Source organism: Hevea brasiliensis, chromosome 13, assembly GCF_030052815.1.
Source record: "Hevea brasiliensis isolate MT/VB/25A 57/8 chromosome 13, ASM3005281v1, whole genome shotgun sequence".
NCBI classification, from domain to species: Eukaryota; Viridiplantae; Streptophyta; class Magnoliopsida; order Malpighiales; family Euphorbiaceae; genus Hevea; species Hevea brasiliensis.
The window spans coordinates 89734235-89758801 of record NC_079505.1 but is presented as its reverse complement, the minus strand read 5'-3'; the positions used below and the strand labels follow the sequence as shown (position 1 = coordinate 89758801).

The 24567-nt window shown below is 33.9% G+C and overlaps 1 protein-coding gene, 1 long non-coding RNA gene and 1 pseudogene across 2 annotated transcripts; 2 read left to right on the top strand and 1 right to left on the bottom strand.

The window, feature by feature from the left end:
* Nucleotides 1-608: 608 nt before the first annotated feature.
* Nucleotides 609-3227, top strand: LOC110661987 (G-type lectin S-receptor-like serine/threonine-protein kinase LECRK3). The gene has a single exon (XM_021820853.2). The coding sequence runs from the start codon at nt 681-683 to the stop codon at nt 3081-3083; it is 2403 nt and encodes an 800-aa protein (XP_021676545.2). The 5' UTR covers nt 609-680; the 3' UTR covers nt 3084-3227.
* A 1075-nt stretch (nt 3228-4302) lies between these two features.
* LOC131171979 (uncharacterized) lies at nt 4303-6083 on the bottom strand. The gene is made up of 4 exons (XR_009142692.1): nt 5802-6083; nt 5564-5719; nt 5063-5120; nt 4303-4486 (listed from the first exon to the last, which is right to left on the bottom strand). It is a non-coding gene; the product is annotated as an uncharacterized LOC131171979 (long non-coding RNA).
* On the top strand, nt 6084-19948 carry LOC110633201 (G-type lectin S-receptor-like serine/threonine-protein kinase LECRK3; annotated as a pseudogene).
* The last annotated feature ends 4619 nt before the right edge of the window (nt 19949-24567 follow it).

Genomic DNA, 24567 nt, shown 5'->3' with positions numbered 1-24567 from the left:
TTGATTGGGCTTATGATTGACCAGGCAATTCTGATTGATTGAGCTTATGATTGCTAATAGAGAAAGAACACTATACATCTTGGTTGAAGATGATAATGATGCCATGAATGACCTAGAAAACCTAGAGATATTGCCATTTGGTGTGTTCAAGACTCAAAGAGGGTCCATATCTTAGACCAACCATGAGGAAGTAGTTGTTGAAGTTCTTGTTCCCCCAAATCCTTGTTCATTTTTAACCTTATGCTATCGCATATTGCACCTTCATTTACTTGTATCTCCAAGCGAAGTAACTATTATTTTCTGCATATTATGTAGAATTGCAAGTCAATAGAATATATATATATATATATATATATATATATATATATATATATATATATATATATATTAAATTTAAGACCTGCTTTATGATTATTATTTTTTTTTTGTATAATCTTAAAATGATGCAATAATATTAAAAAAAAATCTTTCATAACGACTAGTACTATCAAAGAAAAGTCTTGCTATTGCAGAAATAATTAAGGGTTTGTGGGGACCATGGCCCCACAAAGAAAGACCCTCCTGTTGACTTGGAACTTGACTTAAAGCTCCATGGAAAATTCTTATTTGTATCATATCTCCTTGCTCTGGTGGGTTCTAAATTTCTTTACTTTGACGAGGTAACCAGGCTGCCTTCGCTAATGGCTTTTGCTCTTGTTCCTCTTTCCTTTTCCTTACTCTTTCTGCTGCCAAGTTTTGCTCTTGCTCAAAACGGAGGTAATCTAACTGTGGGTGCTTCTCTCACTGCATCTGATCAAAACTCCTCATGGCTTTCACCTTCTGGTGACTTTGCCTTTGGTTTTCGTCAACTAAACAACAGCGTCGATCTCTTCTTGCTTGCTATTTGGTATGACAACATACCAGAAAAAACCATTGTTTGGTATGCTAATGGAGATGACCCTGCACCCAAGAATTCAAAAGTCGAGCTAACCGATGGCGGGCTAGTCCTTACTAACCCACGAGGCGCGGAGCTATGGAGATCTGTGACAACTGGCGCTGTTACTTCTGGTGCCATGACGGATGCTGGCAATTTTGTACTTCAAGATGGTCCTTCTGTCGCTTGGGAAAGCTTCAAGAATCCTACTGATACAATATTGCCTTCACAAACCTTGGACAGGCAAGGGGTGCTTTCTTCTCGATATTCAGATGCCAATTTTTCCAGGGGAAGGTTTCAGCTGAAACTTCAAGAAGATGGTAATCTTGTCCTTGCTACAGTAAACTTGCCCTCTACTCATACTAATGAACCTTATTATGAAAGCGGCACTGAAGGCGATTCAAATTCCTCGAGTCCTGGTTACCAATTGATCTTCAATTCATCAGGATACTTGTATATATTGAGAGAAAATCGCCAAAAATTCACTCTCAGTGTGGAACCTCCAACTGGAAACTTCTATCACAGAGCAACTCTCAATTTTGATGGAGTTTTTACTCATTATTATCGCCCAAAAACATCAACTGGCAACGAAAGGTGGACTCCTATTTTGACTGAACCGAGTAATATTTGCCAAAACAGTAGGGTAACCGCTGGTAGTGGCGTCTGTGGGTTCAATAGTGTCTGCACACTGGTCCAAGATCAGAGACCGACCTGTGAATGCCCGAGCGGATATTCTTTATTTGATCCAAATGATCAGTATGGCGGTTGCAAAGCAAACTTCACACAGAGATGTGAAGAAAGTGAGATGGGTCCGGTGGAAGATTTATATGGTTTTGAAGTGCTTCTAAATACTGATTGGCCAACGTCGGATTATGCCCTCTTGCAGCCTTTTACTGAAGATGGCTGTAGGCAATCCTGTTTACAGGATTGTATGTGCGCTGTTGCTATTTTCAGATCAGGCAATATGTGTTGGAAGAAGAAGCTGCCACTCTCAAATGGAAGGGTGGATCCCAATCTTGACGGAAAGGCACTTATCAAAGTTAGGAGAGGTGATGTCCCGAGAATTAGACCAGAAATCTTGGAGAAAGAAAAGAAAAACAGAGACGATCGGGTAGTAGTTGGAGCCGTACTTTTGGGTTGCTCCATGTTCGCTAACTTGTTATTGGTTAGTGCAATTTGTTTGGGTTGTTTCCTCATCCGTCAAAAGAAACTCAAAAGAATTCCGCAGCAGGATAGTTTTGTAGAAACAAATTTGCGGTGTTTTGGTTTCAAAGAGCTCGAAGAAGCTACAGATGGATTTAAGGAAGAGCTGGGGAGAGGAGCTTTTGGCATCGTATACAAAGGAGTAATAAATGTGGGGTGTAGCATCCCTGTTGCAGTAAAGAGGTTAGACACTTTGACAAGAGATGCTATGAAGGAATTCAGAACTGAGTTAAATGTGATCGGTCAGACCCATCATAAAAATCTGGTTCGACTGCTGGGGTTTTGTGATGATGGAGAGCATCGATTACTAGTATACGAGTTCCTGAGCAATGGAACTTTATCGACCTTTCTTTTTGGCGACAAGAAACCCGGTTGGAACAAAAGAATCCAAATTGCTTTTGGAATTGCTAGAGGGCTACTATACTTGCATGAAGAATGTAACACTCAGGTTATCCACTGTGATATAAAGCCCCAGAATATACTTCTGGACGACTGTTACAATGCAAGGATTTGTGACTTCGGATTGGCAAAGCTTTTGTCGTTGGATCAGAGCTATACCCTTACTGCCATTAGAGGAACAAAAGGGTACGTTGCACCGGATTGGTTTAGGAACTTGCCCATCACAGTGAAAGTGGATGTGTACAGCTTCGGAGTCCTGCTGCTAGAGATCATTTGTTGCAGAAGAAGTGTGGAAATGGATATCGAAGGAACCAATACAGAGAATGCAATTTTAACTGACTGGGCTTATGACTGTTATTGTGAAGGGAGTTTAGATACTCTGGTTGGACAAGACACCGACGCCTTGGATGACAGAGAGAATCTACAGAGGTTTGTGATGGTTGCCATCTGGTGCGTTCAAGAAGATCCATCTCTGCGACCGGTGATGAAGCAAGTTATACAAATGCTTGAAGGAGTTGTTGAAATTCCCATTCCACCATGTCCGTGCCCATTTAGCGTAACAACTTGAAATCTGCCACCTCTTCGTTAGCTGCCAATAAGGTGAAGGGTGTCCTTTTCGTTCCAAGATAATATGCTGTGTGTAGCATTTATAACTATGCTTGTTAATGCGTTCTATTACTGGCATTCTATTAATCTCTCTTCAATTAGTTAATTATCTAGTTTTTTTTTTTTCAATAATTGTGATATTTTTAACTATTTAATTTGAGTAAGCTCTGTTAACATGAATTTTCGTAATATATAATTTTAATATATAATTAAATATGAGACTGATTTAAAATTTAAAAAATAATATTTATGTCAAATTTAAATTTATGTATTGGGTGTTGAATAAATATTATTTAGATAATAAAAATAAGTTTGAGATAAATTTTAATTAGATTAAAATTAAATTTAAATATTAAATTTAAAATTGAATGTAATAATTTTTAGAAATATATAGGTACACATCCAAGACTTCACTTTCAAAATGGCCTACTGTGCCTGTTTTTTATTTTATTTTATTTTATTTTGTGAAAGGAAAAAAAAAAAAAGTCTCAGTTCTTGGAGTATTTAATTATCTTTCCACTGTTGAAAGTTGATGTTTGTGGCTATGGTGTGTTAGCGCTCGAGATGATAAAATCCGACAAGGCCCACCAGCCCATTACTTCGGCCTTCCATGACGGATATCTTGCAGATGGCTTCACTATAGTCCGGGCTTTGCTTCACTATATTGAAAAATTACTATTTAATAATATTAGAATAATAAAATAATTTTTAAATTATTATTTAATAATATTTTAAATAATACATTTTGCAAAAATAACTATTTAACTTCTAAATTATAATCGTAAAGCATCTCAAATTTTAGTTATCTAATATATATATATATATATATATATATATATATATATATATATATATATATATATATATATATATATATATTGGTTAACAAAAAGTGTCACGACCCAACCTATGGGCCGGACCGGCACTAGGACCTGGGCCAGCTTAAAGCCCCCGAGGCCCGTAGTAAGCCTAACTGTTCATTAACCCAACTCTAATGCCCATTTTGGGCCCAAATTCAAGAAAACAAACGGACAGAGTCCAGCCATAAAATGGACTTTCCAACAGGGAGTTTTTGACTCACCCGACCTGTAAGCACAATAATACTCAATTGGGGAGCTCAGCTCACCCTCCACATACTCATAGCATCATAAAAGAAATGGGAGCTCAGCTCCCTCATCCAATCCATCAAACATGCATATCATTATACGTTTACAGGTCCAACATGATAATAATATTACAGACCATAATCAAATAAATACTTCTAACACATGCGGAAATTCTAGGAGTAAACAAAATTACACAAATATGGATAAACAACCTGCGAAGGATAAAAGCAGGTTAACCACAATAAAATCCTCCTGTAGCCTGAAAAAAATATTGAACAGGAGTGAGCGTTCGACTCAGAGAGTAAAATATCAATTTTAACCATAATCTCTATAACTATCTAAAACTAATGCACCCTGTAGAGTGAAATGCAACATCCACATCATTTTCACATCATAACATCAAAAAGGTAATTTGGAGCACTCACGCACCCTGTAGCATCAATCATAGCATATGGGAGCTGATCCCCTATACAGCTCTCTTAAATCCAACCTGGTGCCAGCGAAGAACTCAAGCCGGACTTTCGCTTAATAAACCAAATCGAGGGTCCCAGCGAAGAACTCAAGCCGTGACTACCCCTCGAAGGATCGGGTCCCAGCGAAGAACTCAAGTCGTGACTACCCGTCCTATCCATAGTCCACACCACATCACACGCACGCCAACGCACGCACACTGCTCCAAATTACCACAACAACATCATGGCACTTTAACATTTATCAATGCATCATAAATCGTGCCTAGAGTTTAACTACATAAATATATGCATATAAGTGATGCATGGGCATGTTGAACATATAATAATATCGAAATTACAATTAAAATTAATATTTTACTCACAGACTTGACGATGGTCACTGAGGCGGCTGGGCGGAGGAAGAAGGCTGTCCCGGCTCACCTGACAATTATATTACAATTATTTAATACAAATGACCCAATACAAATCAAGAAAAGACCCAATACGTCCTAAGTCGTGCCGAAAATTCGGCAGAGTCTCCCCTATACCTAGGACCTACCCAACCTGCAAAAAGGCTCAAATAACACTTCTAGATTCTCAATTTCTACAATCACATCTCATCAATATCACATGGCCCCTCCTGGGCCCTCCAAATCAGACAATACTCAAAATCTTAAAAATTACGTTTTAGTCCCTATAATTGACATTTTGCAAAAATCCACTCAAACAAGCTCTAAAAATTCTGAAATTTCGCTCATGATCCTAATAATATTATAAGACTATTGCAAAAGGAATTATAATTTTTCGATCATCCACGAATATTTTATGAATTTTATTCTAAATCGATATTCGTCGAAAATGAGCAACTTGGAGTTCGGGTTTACCTATGCCAATTCTGACACCTGGAACGCGTCCAGAACGTCTGAAAATGCTAGGATTGACTGTAATATTGACCACGTTCTGAGACGGGCTGCCGGGCAGCCGGATCTGGCTGAAAATGCGGTCCCGGCGCCGGTGAGCCATCCTCGATCCGATCGCACCTAAATTAAGTCCAAATTTTGTTAATAATTATCATAAAATTATTTTTAAATTTTATAAACCGAAAAAGTTCGAAAATCTCACCAAGCGATCTGGACCGTCCGATTATCGCCTTTTTCAAACAGTGTCCGATCGGAGCGGGACCAGTCCTATCTTGAAGATCTCGTCCTCCTGAGTCCATCGGTGGCCTCGGATTTCCGATCCGACGGTCGGATTGGCCAAAAATTGCCCGAAAAGATGCTGTACCCATTTCTCTCTCTCTATTTTTATTTCTCGCCGGAAACTTCCATTAAAACCGGTGGGGAAGAGTTAAAACTTTTCCCTTGGATTGAAACACTTTAACTAGGCAAAATGACAAGGCGAATGATGACCGTGGATCTTTGGAAAGGTGTTAACTTCACATTCTTTCCTTCCTTGTTGCTTGCCGTTTCTTGGGTGTGTGGCGATCGTCCGACGCTCAGGGAACTTCTTTGGAGGACGCTGGAGTTGCTTGGGACCCTCACCGCCACCGGTTCTTGCCGGACAAAACTCTCGGAGCTAAAAGCTCCTCGGGAAGAGATTTGTTAAGGACCCATTTCTTGGTCTGCTTCTTCGTGGTTCCTACTTAAACTTTTTTTTTTTTTTTTTTTTTTTTTGTTTGGTTGTTTACAGAGGAGAAGCTCTTCATTAAAGAAAATTCATGTCCTCTCTCCTATTTATATTATATATATACTATTATAACTATTATTAATTTTCCAAGTAAAACATATTTACTATTCTCTTAAAATAATATATTACTAACTTATACTTAGAGCTATATTATACTATAAATTATTTGCTTACAATTTAATCTATCCTATTTTATTGTTAATGATATATTAATGTAAATTAGAAAATCATTTAATCTAAATTAATTAAATTATCAACTAGTTAACTAAAATAAAACATTAAAATTTTTAATAGAAATTTTAGAATCTATATTATCATTTATTATTGCTTATTTAATATAAATGCATAAATTGTTATTTATAATATATATATATATATATATATAATTAAAATTATTTATAACTAGAGGTGATCTATTTAAAACAATACATATATATAAAATATTCTCATAATATAACTATTGATTTCAGCACATACTTTAAATAACTAAATTATAATTAAAGTATTGTAAATAAAACCAAATATATGAGTATTTAAAATTCAGTCATTACAATCTTCCCTTAAAAAAATTCGTCCCCGAATTTTCAAACAAACAGTAGGGGATAAAGAAAAATGGTTATTGGAATAGGTGCGAGCATTTACTCCTCCAGCTAAGCAAAGATGGTTAAAACATTTATTCTTCAGGCTCTTCATATATTATAGATGACATTCTACTACTCTCTGATTCTACTATAGTGTCCTAACTGTCATCATCTCTTCCTAGAGATGCTCTTATCCCTTGGCTATTCATTGACCATTTTTCTGACATCTCAAGTATTCACTATAACTCCACTACTCTCGACTTGATATCTAATAATTTTAATCAACTTTGGCGCTTACCTCACTTTTATTACGCCCTAACGTGTCTCTTGGTGACTTCAGTCCTCATTCCTTTGTTTCAATAATCTTTGTTTCCCCAAAACATGACTTATGTTCCTTAGTCCTATCTTGATTACTAGTTCCATTACTTTAGGAATTTTAACCTTACGATTTACTCTTACTAGCACATTCTTCACCTTATGTAACACTTATAATTACCCATAGAAAATTTCTTTTTGTATCTCCTTTTCCCAACTTACCTATTAGAACATTATCATTCCCTACCAGCCTTAGTAGGAAATTGCTCATCCTGGATGGATAGGAGCTCCATAAACTATAAGTTCCATCTGAACTAACACGGCTTTAGGAAATATGTGTCATGCCTTAATTCCAAACAAGATACTTCACGTGTTCATTCTCCTTAATATAATCATATATACTGCCCATAGCTTTCTAAACTTCAACCTCAAATTACCCATCAGCAACAATTTCATCTATTGAATCTCAACCATAAATAGTACTTCCTCCAGCTCATAGTTTAAAACAGTTGCAAGCCTTAGTAGCTAACTCAATTTAACTCCTGTCATTACTCTGTTCGTCCTTTCATACTTAATACTAGGTATGCACTTACTGTCATTCTCATATCAGGAAATTATGTATGAATTTGTGCCTACTAAACTCTCAATAACTAGGTCTCCTTGACTCAGTTTCTGTTCCTTATATAACCTTCTAGAACCAAAAGCACAAGCTAAACTTGAAAAGAAAGAAAATATCCTCTTATATTCAACTACACCCGATTGTCATATTATAACGTTTCACCTAAGTTTCTTGGTCTTTCTCTCCAAATTTCATCATCTCCTAGCACAATTATGCTCTACCTATAAGGTATCATCTGTATGAACCCTTTATCGTACCATTGTCCTTCCTGACATAATATTTTATAATTTATTAATTTTACTTATACTCGACCTATGATTCATATCTATTATAGTTTATATTGTGCCCTTAACTTTTGTTGATTCCTGAAGGATTTCTCTCGCTAATAGATTCTTCCAACACTAATTCCACCCTTATCTAGGGTCATTAATTTGATCCTTGAACTTTCTAGTGATTTATAACCACCCAGACTTGTCACTTTTCGTTCTACCCCTACTATTGTCCTATCGTTATTGCTTCACTACAAAGTGATTCTGTTGATCACACTAAAGACGTTTGCCTGACATTCATAACGAACCTCTAACTACCTTCTCACTATCTCAAAAGTCTAACCTAAAGCCTATGTGTCATTATCTATAATTCTTTTCACTCATCGTACCTATTTGATCCTTTAGATTAACTTTTATTCAACTTACTACTTACTAACTTCTTTTTTCTCTACCTAATTAGATAGGTTCGCAATACCATCGCTCACTTCTAGCTTTTACTCATTATTATTGTATTCCATACCTCCATCACTGTTCTCACTAATGTGGTCCCATTTTGGGTTTTCCATCCTTGTCATTCTTCTTGCCAAGAATAACACTTAGTCTACCCTATATCTTAACTTTGTTCCTTTTGTTACGCGCCCTTCAAGTTGTCCTTTCATTTATTTTCTTTGTCTTACCCAAAATAGAACTTGACTATTCTATCCCTAGTTCCATTCTTCTTCCTAACATGACAGCTGTACCTGCTAACTATATCTTTCAGAGTCTCTACCACGTTATCACATATCTGTGCTACTCAGATTTGGTCATTTGACCACTCTAGCTAGTACTTCCACTGGTATTTAGATTATATTGCATCTGGCACCAATCGTCCAAACCTTCATTTTGCACTTTCTCTATCCATTGGCCTTCTATAATTTATCTTCGCTAATTTATTTCTCTTAACACTATTATAATTAGATTATACTATTGTTTTGAACAATATGAAGTTAGAAAGGAACTCAGGAAATTGCAGTCATACCTTTATCGTATGATTTATATTCTTATCCTTTAGCTTACATAATACCCTTACTACCTCGAGAATTGATTCTGCAGTAATTTTATTTATTTGTTATTATTATTATTTTCCGTGTTTACTCAATTAGCCAAAACTTAAGATTCCGGGCACCCAAACCCGTCATCCAATTCAAAGGATTTACATCCATCGTGATCTGATTATATATGATTCCTATAATGAAACTTGTATCTTCTGCAGGATACCCGAGCCAACTACTCTCTACCACACTCTACAGTCCCATCTGGGGCACTATTTTGTTGGTCACCATTATTAGTAATAACTTTCGATCCCTTCTGAAAAGATAGGACTATACCCTAACTTGCTGCAACAAAGGTACTATATTTACCACGTTGCCCAAAACCATGTCAAACTAATGTCTCTCTTATCATATCATAGCTCTGTAAATCATATATTCATAGTTTCGACCTTCTCTAGGTAGTAGGGTTGTACTTTATTCCATACTAATACACACAAGGTATACTATTCTCACTCTATAAGTGTCACATTTACTTTGCAACTAGTCCGAAACCTCTGGTCTAATGGCAACTCTTGATGTAACTCTAGCTCATGCTAGGGTAACTGGGTCACTGACTCTAGTTACCACCCCAACTGTGACCTTTCAATATTCTAACTCTAGACTCTTAACCAGGAGTTCCCAACTCCTCTGCAGATATAAAACTCTGTTTTGGCATAACTGTACCAAAACAAAAGCCATCCGCAAACACCCTCACTATGGAGCACCACGGGGATGCACGCAGCCCTACACAATAATCTCATGTCGGTACTGTAATCTGCAGCTTACAGAGCAGACATCGAGAACATTGTATAGTTACTACGATACGTCCTGACCGACTAGGTCTCCTAATTTCTTATCTCTCCTGAATCTTTTATTATCACAAACTTATTACATTGGGTCATCACCGATGACCGCAAGATGGTATCCTCATCCTTATCTAGGGCAACTGTACTTTCAAGACTCACCTTTATGTACTCGTGCCTTGCATGAAATGGGCACACCATTTAAACCCATACAGACAGAAACATAGCATTTCTTGGAGTACGTATCCTCATGATAGCCCTCACATGTCTACTAACTCTATTTCACATTTCTGTGTACTCCATGAAAATCAAGACACTAATTGAGGCACTTTTATATTTCCCGAGGTATAACGCAGAATCTAGAAACAAAGAATTACAGAAAAAAAAAAAGACGAAACAGAATCCTATACTCCGCATGTAACATCCTAACAAGACTCCTTTTACACTCACAAGTATATTCTTTCCCATGAATCTAGAGCCTAGGCTCTGATACCAACTTTGTCACGACCCAACCTATGGGCCGGACCGGCACTAGGACCTGGGCCAGCTTAAAGCCCCCGAGGCCCGTAGTAAGCCTAACTGTTCATTAACCCAACTCTAAGGCCCATTTTGGGCCCAAATTCAAGAAAACAAACGGACAGAGTCCGGCCATAAAATGGACTTTCCAACAGGGAGTTTTTGACTCACCCGACCTGTAAGCACAATAATACTCAATTGGGGAGCTCAGCTCACCCTCCACATACTCATAGCATCATAAAAGAAATGGGAGCTCAGCTCCCTCATCCAATCCATCAAACATGCATATCATTATACGTTTACAGGTCCAACATGATAATAATATTACAGACCATAATCAAATAAATACTTCTAACACATGCGGAAATTCTAGGAGTAAACAAAATTACACAAATATGGATAAACAACCTGCGAAGGATAAAAACAGGTTAACCACAATAAAATCCTCCTGTAGCCTGAAAAAAATATTGAACAGGAGTGAGCGTTCGACTCAGAGAGTAAAATATCAATTTTAACCATAATCTCTATAACTATCTAAAACTAATGCACCCTGTAGAGTGAAATGCAACATCCACATCATTTTCACATCATAACATCAAAAAGGTAATTTGGAGCACTCACGCACCCTGTAGCATCAATCATAGCATATGGGAGCTGATCCCCTATACAGCTCTCTTAAATCCAACTTTGGTGCGTGAAGAACTCAAGCCGGACTTTCGCTTAATAAACCAAATCGAGGGTCCCAGCGAAGAACTCAAGCCGTGACTACCCCTCGAAGGATCGGGTCCCAGCGAAGAACTCAAGTCGTGACTACCCGTCCTATCCATAGTCCACACCACATCACACGCACGCCAACGCACGCACACTGCTCCAAATTACCACAACAACATCATGGCACTTTAACATTTATCAATGCATCATAAATCGTGCCTAGAGTTTAACTACATAAATATATGCATATAAGTGATGCATGGGCATGTTGAACATATAATAATATCGAAATTACAATTAAAATTAATATTTTACTCACAGACTTGACGATGGTCACTGAGGCGGCTGGGCGGAGGAAGAAGGTTGTCCCGGCTCACCTGACAATTATATTACAATTATTTAATACAAATGACCCAATACAAATCAAGAAAAGACCCAATACGTCCTAAGTCGTGCCGAAAATTCGGCAGAGTCTCCCCTATACCTAGGACCTACCCAACCTGCAAAAAGGCTCAAATAACACTTCTAGATTCTCAATTTCCACAATCACATCTCATCAATATCACATGGCCCCTCCTGGGCCCTCCAAATCAGACAATACTCAAAATCTTAAAAATTACGTTTTAGTCCCTATAATTGACATTTTGCAAAAATCCACTCAAACAAGCTCTAAAAATTCTGAAATTTCGCTCCGCGGTCCCTAATAATATTATAAGACTATTGCAAAAGGAATTATAATTTTTCGATCATCCACGAATATTTTATGAATTTTATTCTAAATCGATATTCGTCGAAAATGAGCAACTTGGAGTTCGGGTTTACCTATGCCAATTCTGACACCTGGCAGCGTCGAGCGTGCGAAAATGCTAGGATTGACTGTAATATTGACCACGTTCTGAGACGGGCCGTCGGGCAGCCGGATCTGGCTAAAAATGCAGTCCCGACGCCGGTGAGCTATCCTCGATCCGATCGCACCTAATTTAAGTCCAAATTTTGTTAATAATTATCATAAAATTATTTTTAAATTTTATAAACCGAAAAAGTTCGAAAATCTCACCAAGCGATCCGGACTGTCCGATTATCGCCTTTTTCAAACGATGTCTGATCGGAGCGGGACTAGTCTTATCTAGAAGATCTCATCATCCCGAGTCCATCGATGGTCTCGGATTTCCGATCCGACGGTCGGATTGGCCAAAAATTGCCCGAAAGATCTGTACCCATTTCTCTCTCTCTATTTTTATTTCTCATGGAAACTTCCATTAAAACCGGTGGGGAAGAGTTAAAACTTTTCCCTTGGATTGAAACACTTTAACTAGGCAAAATGACAAGGCGAATGATGACCAGGATGCTGGAAAGGTGTTAACTTCACATTCTTTCCTTCCTTGTTGCTTGCCGTTTCTTGGGCTGTGTGGCGATCGTCCGACGTTCAGGGAACTTGCTGGAGGACGCTGGAGTTGCTTGGGACCCTCACTGGCCACTGGTTCTTGCCGGACAAAACTACTGGAGCTAAAAGCTCCTCGGGGAAGAGACGAGTTAAGGACCCATTTCTTGGGTCTGTTCTTCGTGGTTCCAACTTAAACTTTTTTTCTTTTTTTTTTTTTTTTTTTGATTGGTTGTTGACAGAGGAGAAGCTCTTCATTAAAGAAAATTCATGTCCTCTCTCCTATTTATATTATATATATACTATTATAACTATTATTAATTTTCCAAGTAAAACATATTTACTATTCTCTTAAAATAATATATTACTAACTTATACTTAGAGCTATATTATACTATAAATTATTTGCTTACAATTTAATCTATCCTATTTTATTGTTAATAATATATTAATGTAAATTAGAAAATCATTTAATCTAAATTAATTAAATTATCAACTAGTTAACTAAAATAAAACATTAAAATTTTTAATAGAAATTTTAGAATCTATATTATCATTTATTATTGCTTATTTAATATAAATGCATAAATTGTTATTTATAATATATATATATATATATATATAATTAAAATTATTTATAACTAGAGGTGATCTATTTAAAACAATACATATATATAAAATATTCTCATAATATAACTATTGATTTCAGCACATACTTTAAATAACTAAATTATAATTAAAGTATTGTAAATAAAACCAAATATATGAGTATTTAAAATTCAGGTCATTACAAAAAGTATTCACGATTGTTTGACACATGGCATAATTAAAATAATAATTTTATTTAAAAAATATAAAATGCTTAAAATTTGTAAATTTTAAAATATTTTAAATTTAATTTTAATTTATTTTTTTTTATAAATCATATTATTAGTATTAGATAATGTTTAAAAAATATTTTTTAAACAAATTTTAATTATATTAGAAAAAAGGTGAATTACTTTTTGAAAATTTATATTAATATATATATATATATATAAATAATTAATTAATTATTCACTAAAAAATTTATTTATGAAATTTAAGAATTTATTTTAAAAAATATTTCTTATATCTAAAATTTAAAAATTTTAAAAATAGTAGTTTAGATATAAAAATCACCGTGCGTGTTTTTTCTTCTACTTTATTTGTACTTTCTATTGGTATATGACAATTAAATTAAAAGATAATATAAAATAATTTATTAATCAATTTATTTTAAAATTTAAAATTAATATTGTATTATAAAATATAAAATTATATTCATTACCATAAAAATTTTATATATTAACATTTGAAATAAATTCAGTTTTTTATTTAAATATTTTAAATTTTAATTATTCAAATCTTATCTTTTATTAAAAATTAACTTAGTTAAATTTAATTTTTGAAAATTAATTAGATTTAATTTTTCTCATAAAAATTTTGAATTGATTGAATTTATATATTATTTTGTATTATATACATATAAGTAAAAATAAATATTTTTATCATCAAACTGTACAGGCACAGCTGTAGACCATTTTGAAAGTGAAGTCTTGGATGTGCGACCTTGCCTGCCATTTATCAGATTTTACTGAGTCCGTCTGGCAGATATTATTAATATATATATTATTTTTATGTAATATATATTAATTTACACATAAATATATTTATTAATTTCTTTGAAAGTATATTTTAATTATTTATGTATTTACTTAAAAACTATTTAAAAAAAGTTTTAAAAATTAAAGAAAATAAACAATAATTCATTTTTGATATTATTAAACTCAAAACTTTATAAACTATAAGTAATGACTGTTGCATAATGTAACGATCATTTTTTGAAACCATAGCATTATGGTGGTGGCTCCGCTCTTGTTCAAACTCTGAGTCCAACTAATCTAATTGAAGCTTAAAATTAATTTAAATTAATTTGATTTAAATTCATTTCAAATATAATTGAAATTATTCGACCTGATTTAATTTTTAATAAATTAGGATTCTCATTATATATATATATATATATATATAGATTAAATTAAAATTGGATTAAGTCGAGATTTAACAAAAATTAAAATGAGAATTAGGATAATTTTAGTATTTAGCTCCAATCTTTTTAAATAATTACACCAAACTTAAAATGGACAGAATCAGAGCCTAACCAGTTTTTGACTTTTGTGGCCTAATTTTTTACCCTTTTTTTAGTCACTGCGTAAGGTGTAACTTTGCTACTGTGTTGCTTATTATCTAATTATTTGACACATATTTTCACGTTAAATTATACATAATTACTTTTCGGGATAATTAACATTCATTTATGTTTTCATACTCAATTTATATTAGATTTGAATTTTATACATTAATTAATTTATTTATATAAATAATTAATTAAATATAAAATATATTTTGTTATAATATTTATAAAATTTTAAATATTATTGGACTATTAAATATAAAAATATAATTTAAATATTTTATAAAATTATTAAATTTTAAAATATAAAATATTAACAAAAATATAAGAATTAATTATTTAAATAATATGAATCTAAAAATATTTTATTAAAATAATATGAAATTTAAAACATTTACTAAAATAATATAGCACCATAAAAATCATTAATTGAAGAAATGATTTCTTATTCATTATATATATTCATCTGAATAAAAAATTATCAAATGAAATAATATTTTTATAGTTTTTATCGATATAGATAAAGTAAAATTACTGTCAAAATTATTAATTAAATTGATAATTTTATATATTATCTCATTATCTGTGCATGCTATCACATCAATTAATTATGTCAATTTTTTATACTAAAATCACAATTCTATTTGGCGATTTCAATAGCAAATTACAATCCTCTAGCAATGCATTGAAAAAGAAAGGTTGTATAGATACAAAGAACTTATTCTCTTTGCTTGCGCGTGAGCTTTTGTTGCTCGTGAATAATTACTGGCTTTAAAAGTCAAAAACAAGTCTTAAAAATTGAAGGCTTTCTATTCCTTAAGCATCAAGTGCTTTCTTCTTTCCTTGTCTTCTTGATTTATTTCTTTCATTTTTTTTTTGTTTATTTGTATTTAGTAATTTTTTTTTTTTTTGTGTGTGTATATTCAAGTTGTGTTCCTACTTGAATTTTTATATTAAGAAGTAAAAATAATATAATTAAAGTATATTTTTAACTTTAATATAAAATATTATTACGATAAAATATGATATATTTATTTAATATTTTAATTACAATAATTTTATTAATATGTATGACATGTGATAAATTTAGCATCATGTATTTAAATAATTATAATTAGTTTAAATTTTAAATTAGCATATTTATATGATGTGAAATATTATGATTTTATTTTTTACACTATTAAGTTTATGATAATTAGAAAAAAAAAATAAAATGAACTTGCTTTTCTAATATGTTAACATAGTGTATAAATTTTTATAATATGTATGATAACTTTTTTTTAATTTTAGTGATAAAAATGTTAATTTTTTAAAAAATTTGTAAAATAAAAATTAGGAAGTTAAGAAATTGATATTTTTATTAATATATATTGTGATGTAAAGCTTTGATAAATAAATAAATATATAATTTTATTAAAATAAAGATTTGAAAATTTTAATGTTATCATGCAAAGCTTCGATAATTTTTTTTTTAAAATATAAAATTTAATTTAATAAATTTAATAAGTCATTTTAATCATTGGGACATAAAAATTATAAATATAAAATTTAATTAGAATTCATATGTTTATTAAATTTAAATTTATATTAAAAGTTCAATGCACTATTAGAAAAATAAGTTATTTACATATCACGCATTCAAAAGTTTTGATAAATTTTAATACATATTTAAAAAAATATTAATTGAAATGGTACTTTCATGAATAATTTAATATAGTATGAAATTATTAAGTTGATTGATGATTTTGTATATATCTGACGTTAATACACTAACATGTTGACACTGACTTTGACATATTGGCTTTATTGGTTTTGCCCTTACTTTGTCTGTAAAATTACTTTTTGAATACCTTTACAATAGTTTTAGATTCACATTATTTTAGTAAAAGATTTTTAAAAACACACTATTTAAATAATTAACCCAAAGTGTAGGGGGCCAAATAAAAAGTATCCAAAGTAAAAAAGAATCTATATTTTCCATTACAATTAGCGGCTGAACAGTCCTGCTTCACATCATCACCTCCGGAATTGGTAATTGTCTTTGACTCGTTGTTGTGGACCACTAATGGCTTTACATCTACTTCACATTTTTTTTAAAAAATAAAATATATTAAAATTAATTTAAAGTTAAATCTAATATTTTAATTATAAAAGTTTAAAATAATAATAATAATAATAATTTTACCTTTTATTATAATTGTTAAAGGATCTTAAGTGAGGGAAAGTTATAGAATATTTGATACCTATAAAATTTTAGTTATTTTTTCAAATATGAAAAATGAATCTCTGACATTGCTCTCCGACCACTAAAATAATTTCTGGTAAGTAAGAAATTTCCAGGGTGCTTCAGTACCTACGTGCCTTTACCGACTTGAATGATTTGGCCTCTTACTCTTAAATACTATATATTAATATCATAATGCTTAACATTGCACTGAACATTATTAATTAAAGCGATGGCTTTTTCTCTTGCCTGTATTCTCTTTAGCTCACTATTATTAACATTCTTGCCGGCATCAATTGCTCGATCTGCTAATTTAGTTCGGTTGGTGATTCACTTTTAGCTGGTGACAACAATTCTTTCTGGACTTCACCATCCGGTGATTTTGCCTTCGGTTTTCGCCAACTCAACAGCAACAACAAAGATCTTTTCTTGCTTTCTATATGGTTCCATAAGATACCAGAAAATACTATTTTTTTGGTCTGCAGACAATCCTGCCCCCAAGGGATCCAAACTAGAATTAACCACTGATCCGGGGCTTGTGCTAAGTAGCCCTCTAGGTCACCAGGTGTGGACATCTGGAACCATTATTGGTATCGTCTCTTGTGGTTTCATGAACGATAATGGAAACTTTGTGCTTCAAGATCTCAACTCCAAAAATTTATGGGAGACCTTCAAGAATCCTACGGATACTATGCTGCCTTCACAGATACTGGAAAGGGGGGATCGGCTTTCTTCTCGGAGATCCGAGACCAACTTTTCCAAGGGAAGGTTCCAATTCAAGTTGCAGACAGATGGGAATCTCGTGCTTACGACCGTAAACTTGCCAACTGACAGTGCTAACTATCCTTACTATGAAATTCGCAGAGGTGATCCTGGTTTCCAAGTAGTCTTCAATGAATCGGGCTACCTGTATTTGTCGTCAGTGAAAGGCAATATATTTCCTCTAACACAGAGAGTGACAACCCCATGGACAACATTTTATCACACAGTAACTCTCAATTTCGATGGAGTTCTGATCCAGTATAGTTACCCAAAGAATTCCACTGAGAACCAAAATTGGACTGCTGTTTGATCCTTACCACATAATAATATTTGCACTAGCTTTCCGACTCAAGTGGGTAGTGAAATTTGTGGGTACAATAGCATCTGCAGACTAGACAAAGATAGAAGGCCCATCTGTGGATGCCCAAGAGGCTACTTATTGCTAGATGCAAAGGATCCATACAGTAGCTGCAAACCAAACTACACACAGAGCTGTCAAGAAGAAAATGAGGGGGTATATGCAGAGGAGTTGTATGATTTTGAAGAACTTGTAAAAACGGATTGGCCAACATCAGATTATGCATTCTTGACACCTTGTACTGAGGATCAATGTAGACAATCTTGCTTGCATGATTGCATGTGTTCTGTTGCCATTTCCAGAGCAGGCACTATGTCTTGGAAGAAGAAGCTACCCCTCTCAAATGGTAGAGAGGATCCAAATCTTAACGCGAAAGCGTTTCTCAAAATTGGGAAAGGTAATGTCAGTCTACAAAGTCCCCTTTTCCCAACTGAAAAGACAAATCCTCTTTCCCCTACGGCAAAAATGAAAAATAAAAAAAAAGAAATATGAAAATTTGGTCCTTGCGGAATCTATGCTCTTGGGTACTTCTGTGTTTGTCAACTTTATTTTGATTGGTGCAATTCTTTTGGGGTTTTTCTTCATTTACCAGAAAAAAATGAAAACAATTAGCAGTCATGATAGTGCTACGGGAACAAATTTGAGATGTTTTACTTTAAATGAGCTCATAAAAGCAACAGATGGGTTCAAAGAAGAATTGGGAAGGGGAGCGTTTGGTATAGTTTGTTAAGGAAAATTGCAAATGGGATCTCATACCCTGGTTGCAGTGAAGAAATTGCATACTGTGATGCAGAATTCTTTGAAAGAATTCAAAACTGAAATAAATGTGATCGGGCAGACCCATCACAAGAATCTGGTTCAGCTGCTAGGATTCTGCGATGATGGACAAAAGCAAGTGTTGGTATACGAGTTCCTGAGCAATGGAACTTTAGCAAGCTTTCTTTTTGGGGACTTGAAACCTGATTGGAACCTAAGAACCGAAATTTCTCTAGGCATTGCTAGAGGACTTTCGTATTTGCATGAAGAATGCAGCATCCAGATTATACATTGTGATATAAAGCCCCAAAATATCCTTCTTGATGACGATTACAATACAAGAATTTCTGATTTTGGATTGGCAAAGCTTATGATGGTTGATCAGACCAAAACGCACACTGCCATTAGAGGTACGAAAGGGTATGTTGCCCCAGAATGGCTTAGGAACTTGCCCATCACAGTGAAAGTAGATGTGTATAGCTTTGGTGTGTTACTGCTAGAGATTATTTGTTGTCGAAAAGGTGTAGATAACAAAATAGGCCGACCAGATGAAGCAATTTTAACTGAATGGGCTTATGAATGCTACTCTGAAAAGAAGCTTGAGGCTTTAGTTGCATGTGATAAGGATACCTTTGAAGACCGAGGGAAACTGGAGAGATATGTGAGGATTGCCATTTGGTGCTCCTGGTGTACATAATAATTAGCCATATCTCCAAGAAGATCCATCTTTAAGGCCTACCATGACGAAGGTCTCGCAGATGCTTGAAGGAGTTAGCGAAGTACCTGCCCCACCATGTCCTTGGCCAATTCAGGTAACATAACTAGTTGAAACCTGTTCTTGTTGCTTCCCAATCATTCACTATTAGTCATTACTAGTATCTGTTACGTTCACCGATTTCCTCAAAAGAGAGTAATTGATAACTATGTTTGCTATTCACTTTCAATGTTTCCAGGATATCTTGTACACAGATGTAAGTATTTTGTAAGTTTCAGGTGTCAGTAAGTTCTGTTTTACACCTAAGCTTCAGGTGAAAATTAACATGAAATTTCTGCTAAAATAATTCATGTACGTAGATTTTCCAGGTTTTCATAATAGCTTTAAATTTCAACTAAAATGAATTGCATATATATATATATATATATATATATATATATATATATATATATATTGGTTTAACCTCCTCCTCCTCTGGAGAGGTCAAACGAGGATTTCTTTTTGGAGGTTTAATGCAGTCTCTTATTGTTCAAAAACAACAAAAAGAAAAGATAAATCCCATCTGGTTGGGTGTAAATTAGTGAATGAGGTAAGCCGCCCACTCCATAAGAGCTCGGATTTGATCAACTCAAAACTTAGTCTTCTAGTCTCGCGAGCTTGCTCGTTATAAGCTTCTATATTAACTCGTTTATACGTACGAGATGGTATTAATATATTAATTTTATTATTAATATACATATATATAATTGTGATTAATTATAAGTTAAATAACAAATAATATAATTGTAGAATTAAAAGTATAATTAAAATATATAATTAAATAAAATATATAATTTATATTTACTATAATTTTATTAATAGTCTTATTATAATTTATTGGACTGGTATTAAATTTATTTTAAATAATAATTTAAAAAATATTTTTTTTAATAATTTGATTAATTAAATTTAATAACTTTGAGCTCGAATTCATGAAAATTATATATATATATATATCCTCCTGTGGCCTGAAAAAAATATTGAACAGCAGTGAGCGTTCGACTCAGAGAGTAAAATATCAATTTTAACCATAATCTTTATAACTATCTAAAACTAATGCACCCTATAGAGTAAAATGCAACATCAACAACATTTTCATATCATAACATCAAAAAGGTAATTTGGAGCACTCACACACCCTGTAATATCAATTATAGTATATGGGAGCTGATCTCCTATACAGCTCTCTTAAATCCAACATGGTGCCAGCGAAGAACTCAAGCCGGACTTTCGCTTAATAAACCAAATCGGGGGTCCCAGCGAAGAACTCAAGCCGTGACTACCTGTCCTATCCATAGTCCACACCACATCACACGCATGCCAACGCACGCACATTGCTCTAAATTACCACAACAACATCCATGGCACGTTAACACTTATGAATACAACATAAATCGTGCCTAGAGTTTAACTACATACATATATGCATATAAGTGATGCATGGGCATGCTTGAACATATAATAATATCGAAATTACAATTAAAATTAATATTTTACTCACAGACTTGACAACGGTCACTGTGGCGGCTGAGCGGAGGAAGAAGGCTGTCCCGGCTCACCTGACAATCACATTACAATTATTTAATAAATTTGACTCAATACAAATCACGAAAAGACCAAATATGTCCTAAGTCGTGCCGAAAATCCGGCAGAGTCTCCCCTATACCTAGGACCTACCCAACCTGCAAAATGACTCAAAACACACTTCTATATTCACAATCCATATATCCACAGCTCAATCATATCACACAGCCCCTCCTGGGCCCATCAAATCAGTCATCCATCAAAATACGTAAAATTTCAATTTAGTCCTTATAATTGATCATTTTTGCAAAAACTGCCCAAATAAGCTATAAAAATTCTAAAAATTTGCCCCGCGGTCCTTAGCAATATTACTAGGCTATTGCAAAAAGAATCATAATTTTCTGAGCTACCACGAATATTTTATGGATTTTTAATCCTATTTAAGCACTAGAAAATTACGAAAAAGTAAGGTTCGGGTTTACCTTTGCCGATTCCGACTTCGGGAACGCGCTCGGGATTTCTGACAATGGGGGGTAGCCAAAATCTCGGTCCAATTCGGAGACTTTTCCGGTAACGGGTCTGTCTGGCCCGAAATTTGCAGACCCGGTCAACTGTCGAATTTCTGCGAATTGAGGATACCTACACGAAGCCCACAACACGGGGGTTAGTACATAAATTTTTCAGAATTTTCTAAGCTCATTTAATGCTCGAAAAGACACTGCGAAGTTCCGTGGGACTCACCGAAAAACGGTGTCGGAAAAATTCGAAATTTATGTTTCCTCGAAGCTCTCGACGAGTGGAGCGCTTTGGTACTCTCGGTTTTCTCATGGGATTCACGGTTTGTGAGAAATCTAGCCCGAAAGTCAAAATGGGCTAAAACTTCCCAGGCAAAAATTGGACAAACCGCTCGATGGATTTCGGTGTTCTTGGTGTCTATGGAAAGCTCTCGACGAGTAGATGATTTTAGACACAAGACCCGGTCCAATTGGTGGCCGGATCGGCCGGATTTCGGCCGGGAAGTCGAGGAGTCGCGCGCGCACTGCGCGTCGTTTCTGGAGCCGTTTTCCGGCGTTCCAGGAGGCGGCCGGCCGTGGGGGAGGGCTGAGGCGGCGCGCCGGCGAGGTGGGGAGGCAGGAGAGGTGGCAGCGCGGCAAGGGGAGGAGGGAGGAGAGAGAAAAGAGAGAGAGAAGGGGAGGAGGTCGGACGCGCGTGGGGAAGGAAAGAAGAAAAAGAAAAAGTCGGTCCAATTCGGTCCGGTTCGATTTGGCCGGTTCGATTCAGGATACAAAATTTTGAATTTTTACTTTGCCTCGGGACCGAAAACGAGGTCCGAAAATTCCGAAAAAATTTCAGAAAACTCAGAAAAATTCGTAGACTTCAAATATATTTTTAGTTTTGCCACGTGGTCTTTAAATAAATTTTTAAAAATCATCAAAATTTATATAAAATTAAAATACCAAAAATACTCATAAAATAATAAAATTTAAAATTTTTGGGTGTTTCAGGATTCATTCATTACATCGTTACATTCTATAATCTGCTCATATTAGATAGATGGATCATGCTCCTTTCTGACTTAATTGAGGCCGAAAGTTGGGCCTACCAGCGCGCTTCACACAAGGCCTTTTAAGAGTCTATGTTCGAACAGCCTTCTATCTAGCACTAAAATATATCGACGACATGTTGCCAAGTAAATTTTTATATTAATGCTACTCAAAATAACAGGAGAGTTATATCAAATGTTTAAAAATAAAATTCTCTTTTTAAAAATTTTTTTTTTAACTTTTTATTTCTCTTATTTATTTAAAAAATTATATAAATATAATAAATTTGAGCACTAAAATAGAATGATGTCATATAATTATGCGACTTTCTATGTTAGCATCACTTGACAAAATAAGAGTCCTATTAAATATTTAAAAACAAAATTCTCTTTTTTTTTTTATTTCTTCAATTTTTTTTATCTTCATCATTTATTTAAAAAACTTAAGATAATAATTATAATTTAATTAATATTAAAAAAATTGAGATTATATGATCATAAACTATATTAAACAAAGCTACCTTTTCATTATCCACGGAAAATAAATTTATGCACTTAATTTATTATAATTAAAAAAATTTGTGATAATAGTTGCAACTTAATTACTACTAAGAAAACTACAAGTAATAGTCTCAAACTATATATAAATATAGACAACACTATATAACCATATCTTTATTCAGTATTGATAATAATGATACCCCACAAGCAAAAGCCTCCTTCTAGTGAAATTCTGAATCACTAAATTTTGAAAAATACGGAGAAATTAACCCCGTTGGAGCTCACAATGTATTGTAGCAACCGCCAATTAGCAAAGTTGCTCAAATAATTCATATTATATTTCAGAGAAAACTAATTGAAAGAGAAACTACATGATTAACCAAAAAATTGAGGTAAATGCAGTACATCAATGCGAACTACGGGCGAAAGTTAGTATTCGTGGCCTAAAGAACATGCGCTAAAGAAATTTCCTCAGTTTTTTCCATGGGAGTATTGAACTATTGTAGATTTAAAATGCAATAAAAATGGTGACATTCACGTATAAAATAGATGAAACTTACATATTCATATTAATCAGGTTTAGGAAATAATATCTTCACGGAAATCCTAATTCACGTGAAAAAGACTGGTGCCAATCTGCCTCCAGCCTATCAGTTAGTATGGGCATCTAGTAAATCCTAGCTAGGCTGGAGTTCGTGAAGTGATAACCAAGTGTTTTCCTCGCTGAAACTGACATATGATGAATCTATTGATTTCTCATTTAACATTAAAGTAAATTTCCTACTTGGAGATTCAAGACCCAATTGGTGCAAAAGAATGCAGATTGCTTTTGGAATTGCAAGGTGAATCTTCTACTTGCGTGATGAATGCAGCACTCAGATCATACAATGCTATATCAAATCTCAGAACATTATTCATGATGACTCATTTACTGCAAGGATTTCTGATTTTGGACTTGCCAAGCTTCTAAAGGTAGACCAGACTCCAACTGAGACTGCAATTAGGGGAACCAAAGATTATGTAGCCCTTGAATGGTTTAAGAACTTTCCTATTACCGTGAGGCTGATGTCTACAGTTTTGGCATTCTGCTGCTAGAGCTTTTCTGCTGCAGTTATCATGTTTAATTCCAGAGTATGTCTTAGAGCACCATATTTCGATGTCTTGTAATCATTTGTCACAATGATTATGTTATGATAAGCATGTAAATCTAAGGCGTACATATAAATCCCACAAGCACACAATATAAAAAGGAGAAGAAGAATAAGCACATTATTTGACAACGTGGTTCGACCGTAAAGTC

Coding starts and splice junctions, on each gene's coding strand:
- LOC110661987 (XM_021820853.2), top strand. CDS start 681: ATGGCTTTTGCTCTTGTTCCTCTTTCCTTTTCCTTACTCTTTCTGCTG.